This window comes from Anoplopoma fimbria, chromosome 4 (assembly GCF_027596085.1).
Source record: "Anoplopoma fimbria isolate UVic2021 breed Golden Eagle Sablefish chromosome 4, Afim_UVic_2022, whole genome shotgun sequence".
In the NCBI taxonomy this organism is placed as follows: domain Eukaryota; kingdom Metazoa; phylum Chordata; class Actinopteri; order Perciformes; family Anoplopomatidae; genus Anoplopoma; species Anoplopoma fimbria.
Genome location: NC_072452.1, coordinates 20,922,512 through 20,928,633, shown reverse-complemented (window position 1 = coordinate 20,928,633; position 6,122 = coordinate 20,922,512). Strand labels below are relative to the sequence as shown.

The window sequence follows — 6,122 nt, the reverse complement described above, 5'->3', positions numbered from 1 at the left end:
GGTTTTCATTTGATCTGAACGTAACTTCAATAAAACAAATTCCTCCGACAGCTATTTCAATTCTTCACCGAGAGGCATTCCCCAAACAACCTTTCGTCTTCTGTCCTGACAGCCCACAAGTGTTATTCTAGCCCCTCTCCCCTTTAAATCAATATATAATATTACCAAGGACGAAATTTGGTAAGCCTGACCACATGAAGCAGATACTTCTCCACGGCTGATGACAGATTCAGCCATTTGTTTCCTGTGTCTTTTACCCCGTATTCTATACAAGGGTATTTAATTCCAACTATCACCTCACGTTGATATCTGGACCACAATCCCTGTATATAGTGTATATCCCTGCCAAGTGTGACAGATGTAGAGTGTATTTGTCTCTGTGTAACTGCTGATGCTGTAAACATCTTGGATTTATATTCATCGTTATTTTTAGTTCACAAAACATGCTGTTGTGTTTCTCCCCTGTGATCAAGTGTGAGATATGCAAGATAAAGAAAACTTTTTAATAATTTAATCTAAATAAAAACACAGAATCATTTGCAGATGGGAAAGCAATGTCTTTATAAATGGTATAAAATGGTATTTATGGATGCAAACATAGAGGCTTTTTACATGATATAAGACTGCCCTCTAGTGGACAAGGTGCTCATTTGTTACAAAGTCAAGCAAGGAAAACATTGTAGTTGTCAATATATTTTAAGAAAAAGAGCTTAGATAATTTCATAAAAACACTGCAGACATGCATGTAAAATATATTCACTTCATGACCATGTTAATTCTTCTTATTATGGTAGTCACTGAAGGTGCAGTTTCCTCTTACCACGGACTGATAACAGTACGGATGCTAAAAAGAAAGAAGAAATATTGTTAGAATAACCAAAGTATTGATTCATTGATTTGAGTCAGTAAAAAACAACAACAACAATAATCTTTGTTTCCAGTTTCTCCAATGTGAATTATTCGCGGGTTTTAATATCTTTCAGTTTTGGGCAAAACAAGACATTTGAAGACGTCACCTTGGACTCTGTGATGGACACTTCTCAAAGTCTTTGAAATTTTATGGATAAGCAACAAATCGATAAATCACGAAAAACAATCTGATTAATCAATTATTAAAATAATAGGAGATATAATATATATATATATAGCGGGTAAAATAAGTATTGAACAAGTCACCATTTTAGAAGCAGGATTGCTTTCTAATTACTGATAGATTTCAGCTGGTGTCTTGGCTTTCCATGCCTTTTTGCACCTCCCTTTCTTCATGTGTTCAATACTTTTTCCCTGTGTCATTCCATTTCATTACACATAACTTAATTTCTGAACTTATTTGTTTTGTTTTCTTTGTATGTATGGATTACTTGGGTTGTTACCAACATCTGGTGAAAATGTCATGTCAATACCACCTTTAGAAATATATTTACTGAGAAAAATGGTGGGTCAATACTTATTTTCCCTGCTGTATATATATATATATATATATATATCATAAAGAATAATATATACAATTAATTTATATATCACATATATTTTGCTGAAAATATTTGCATTTGGTAAAATTCTGGATATTTTCGAAAAAAAAAAATCTAATTCCAAAGTTTTCTTGTTTGGAATACTACAATAAATGCTCTTTCTTTATGAAACACTAAATGATGTGTGGGAATACTATTACATTGGAATTGTTTAAACCTCACAGTTTTGTTTTTGTCTTCCCTAACCCCAGCCGTAACCTAAAAACCTAACCTTTAGCCAAAGTTAAAGTCTCAGCCCTAAAAATCTAATTCTTAACTCTGTGGGGATATTTTCTGGTCCCCAAATAGGATTCGAGTCCCACCTTTGTGAGCGTTTAAACATATTTTAACAACGTGAGTAATACAAGGAGGCACACACAAGCGTTCAGGAAGACATTTTCAACAAACAAAAAAATGGGGCGTCCACAATTAAGTCACGTCTTACCTTTGCCCACTCTCCATTAAATCAAAGGCCTCATTGATTTGGTTCAGCGGGAGGTTGTGGTCGATGAACTCATCCAGCTTCAGCTTGTCTTGCATGTAGTCTTTCACCAGTTCAATCACACCATCGACACTATTCCAACCTTTAGAAGAGGATAACAAAACTGAGTCTTCATGGACCACAATACAGCAAACATTAATGAGCCCCTGAGAAAAGTGCATTTTCCTCATCGTCTTTTCATTTATTTTACGTGACTGAAAGGAATTAACCCCTTTGAATACTCTCATGATGTTAGATATGTTAGGTGTTCAGTGCATATCAGATGTTAGTTTGTGATGTGTTTTTGTGCTCAGCATGCCTCGTTTACTCTTTCCTGTAGTGATTTCCTGTGTTTCATTCAGATGTGGGAGTACGCTTGCATCCTGTACATAGCTTCAAAGTATGATCGAACAGATGTAAATACATAACAGAGGCCACTTGCCTTACTTAAAATGCAACATGTTGTGTGGTTGCATCACATCCTGTTAGCTACCGGCCTCTTCTCAGTGAATTTTGTCGTTGTATGCCTGTTTATTAGTGACTCAAGTAAGAAGGCTTTACTCTTTAATTGTGTGAGACTGTGATCAAAACTCCAGCTGAAAACATAAACTGACTGGTGTAACGAAACAATTTCGTTGACTAATTCATTCTTGAGTTATTAATTGAGCAAAAGCGTTCAACATTAACTGGTTCGTACTATTTTTCTGGTTTGGGATTGTTGATTCGAAAAAACAAGCAATCTGAAGACATCACCGTGGGCTCTGAATACTCGTGATTGGCATTTTTACTCACTTTTAACCATCAATATTCTTATCAATAATAAGCACAAATCAGTACTTGAAATTGGGCCCAGAATGCAACAGCACCATTTTAAATTGAAGCATAAGGCGAGGCCATTTTTTTTGCATGAACTAACAAACTGTTTTTTTAAAGTTCACCTCCAAAATGAGTCCCCTTCAAGGTGCGTCCCATCAGAATCTTTTCAACCATGACGCTCAATGTTTCTTCCTCCGTCCACCCAACAATGACGCAGGTTCCCCAGCCGTCTATTGTAGACTCCAGCGCAGCACTCTAAGACAACATAAAGAACCCGTTTTCTTAATGAATACTCCTTTTAAAATATATTTATTTTCACAGAGGCAAATCCAACTAGAATGTGAACAAAATTACAAATTGTGTAAATAAAAAGTGTAATTGTGCATTATTTTCTTTTTGCATAACTTGTTTATCAAACCTATGTAAAAAATAATTTACATTCTGTAGTGACACAGACTACTAGAATATTCCTACTGTACCAGTACTGACTCAAACACTCAACGTTTCTGAACAGAACACCCACCATAAAATTTGGACTTCCATCACACTCCATAGCGTAGTCCACCCCTCCGTCCGTCATCTCCACCAGATGCTCCTGGATGGGCTTGCTGATATCTTGAGGGTTGATACACTCAGTGGCTCCGAACATGAGGGCTTTCTCAAACCTGTCGGAGTTGAAGTCGACCGCGATGATCCTTTTCGCCTTAGCGGCCTGGCAGCCCATGACGGCTGCCAGTCCGACAGCTCCGAGCCCAAACACGGCGCACAAGGAGTCTTTTGCAACCTGGATGCACACGATTTGGGAGGCAGACAACCAAAAGCTGTTAGAGAGACATCTGATGAGATCACTTCATCATGTTTAAAGATAACTTTTATATTGTATATGTTGCCTTCATTCTTCTACACATACCTATTATACACATTTGTCTTTTCTTTTGACCTCGTAATGGCCCATATTATTTTCATGCAATATGATTTTTCAGCATTATTGGATTTAATTCAAGTATTTTGAAAGAGGAACTCAACAATGCTTGGTCATCATTTTTGTTTTATTCAAACTTCCACTTTGGTTTCAGAATTCACACTTTCATTGTTATTGAACAATCCTAAGATTGTGCAATACTCAAAAAAGGATGTTTTCTAGACACGTTTAGCCTCTCCCACAAAACTTTGTTTAATCTGTATTCATCTTATTCTGATATCCAAAACAAACTTTGAATAAAAGGAAGGGGTGGAATATGGAAATATTTTTAATCAGATAACTACAGTCCTGACACCTACTTTAAACGACACTGGGCAGCAAATTGTGAAAATGACAGATTTTCCTTCAGATAGTAAAACAGTTTTCTTATAACAAGTTCAACTGTTTATGAAGGGTTATTATGTAATCACATCTTTGTTATTGTGTTGCATTCCTCTTGTTCTAAGGACAGGCACCGTTCTGCACATAACAACAACTGGTCCACATCAGAGTTGGTGAGAATTGAAATTATAATTTGAAATATCTGGCAGATCTGTATCCTCTTACCTTGCATGCATTAACAGCAGCACCATAACCGGTGGAGACGCCACACCCCAGGATACACACTTTGTCAAGCGGTGCGTCGCTTTCTATTTTTGCAAGTGAGGCATCAGAAACCACAGTGTACTGGGAGAAAGAGCTGACGCCAAGGAACTGGTACACCTGCTGGCCATTGCAAGATATCCTGCTTGTGCCGTCAGCCATTACACCCACTTCTGTGTTCGCCCTGAAAGCCACAAAAATGGAATGGAATTGAAAAACACTGAGTAGTTAAACACCATGAAAGCAATAGTGATTTGGGTGTTCAAACAGAGTAATGATCACCATTTCTTCCTGCATCTGGTCATTTCAGGGCCCCGACATCGATCACATTCCCCACACTGTGGCAGAAAAAGTGGAATAACTTTGTCACCTGTGAAAACAACAAGCAGAAATAACTACTTGAGTCTCAGTTACATGTCATGTGATGTCAACTTGTCTGTTATGAGGTTTATAATTCACCCGGTGCGAATTTGGTGACTTCAGGCCCGACGCTCTCCACTATCCCCGCTGCTTCATGGCCGAGTACTAACGGGAATGGTCTCAACCTCCCCCCTTTTCCAGTCTGATACAGACTTTGCCAGTCCGTGTAGCAGACACCCGTGGCAACAACCTGTGCAAATGGGCATACAGTCCATTCACATGACAGTTTAAGGAAGTTGATGATGTTAAGCATGTACTATTTCAAGAGAAAAAAACCTGAAGCAGAGGAAGTGAGACACATTGAGCTATTCCCTATCAACATTTGTTGCGTGTATGATCTAAGTAAAAACTGGATGTTACATCCATGTGACTAATACAAGTCTTAACATAAATCCTGGTCAATTTGTCTATGTGGGAAATTATTACAACATTGTTCCAAATAGTTATTTTCATTCTGTTATAATTTAACACCTTCAACTTCAAGTTATTCTTAAAAAAATCAAATCATATTAACACTGGAATGCTTGTTTAAAAGCAATAAACTACAGACATTTGCATAACAGACAAACTCGGGATGATCAGCTGACCTTGATGCGGACTTCATGGCTCTTAGGTGGGGCCACATCCACATTCTCAATGGACAGAGGCTTCCTAGGCTCCCATGCAACAGCTGCCTTGCATCTGATCACCTGAGGGGGAATATAAACACATTATGTCCGTTGGTTGCTCGTCTGGTAGGATACCTTTTATTTTTTTTAAACCGGTTTCAAATGACATCACACATTGGGCGTTGTCTCCTTTCATGTTATGAGAGTGTGATTTCCCTGTTCAGGTCTATGTATGAAAGGCACAACATGGGCTGAACAGTAAAATACTTGTAAATATATATGTTTTTTTTTTTTTTTTTTACAAGTATTTTATTGTTCAGCCTATGTTGTGCCTTTCATACATAGACCTGAACAGGGAAATTACATATATATATATATATATATATATATATATATATATATATATATATATATATATATAAGGCAAAAACAACAACCCTCAGTTCATTCTACTTATAAAACAAAATTGCAGAAGAAGTTTAGTTTTCTTACCTGACCTGCTGTTGACATCTTACTAACTATTACCTGCAATCAAACAAAAATAATCAAAATGATTGGAACATGCACACACATGCACCTCCCCAAATCTCACGTGCATACCTGTGTGTTGTCATATCTATAACAGTGGAGTCTGTAAAGCCATACTCACTCAGCCTCTTATCTCTGTCAGTCACAGGCAACAGTCTGCTCCTTTAAATGTGACGTGAGCTCAGGGAGGGGAG

The 6,122-nt window shown here is 37.4% G+C and overlaps 1 protein-coding gene across 2 annotated transcripts; it reads right to left on the bottom strand.

Annotated features, from left to right (window-relative positions):
* Nucleotides 1–547: 547 nt before the first annotated feature.
* LOC129090585 (alcohol dehydrogenase class-3-like) lies at nt 548–6,090 on the bottom strand. Of its 2 annotated transcripts, none has more exons than XM_054598228.1 (10): nt 6,050–6,090; nt 5,893–5,925; nt 5,380–5,481; nt 4,832–4,982; nt 4,655–4,742; nt 4,337–4,556; nt 3,332–3,592; nt 2,931–3,063; nt 1,957–2,095; nt 548–844 (listed from the first exon to the last, which is right to left on the bottom strand). In XM_054598228.1, the coding sequence occupies exons 2-10, from the start codon at nt 5,908–5,910 to the stop codon at nt 817–819; spliced, it is 1,140 nt and encodes a 379-aa protein (XP_054454203.1). In that variant the 5' UTR covers nt 5,911–5,925; nt 6,050–6,090; the 3' UTR covers nt 548–816. The 2 variants fall into 2 exon arrangements, with proteins under 2 accessions (XP_054454203.1, XP_054454205.1); XM_054598230.1 differs by having other exon boundaries at nt 6,001–6,055.
* Between the last annotated feature and the right edge of the window lie 32 nt (nt 6,091–6,122).

What these genes read in the sequence shown, in the direction of transcription:
- LOC129090585 (XM_054598228.1), bottom strand. An exon ending in GCCATGAAGTCCGCATCAAG is followed by an intron (nt 4,983 to 5,379) that starts GTCAGCTGATCA and finishes CCATTTGCACAG; the next exon opens with GTTGTTGCCACGGGTGTCTG. An exon ending in AGTCACCAAATTCGCACCGG is followed by an intron (nt 4,743 to 4,831) that starts GTGAATTATAAA and finishes TTGTTTTCACAG; the next exon opens with GTGACAAAGTTATTCCACTT.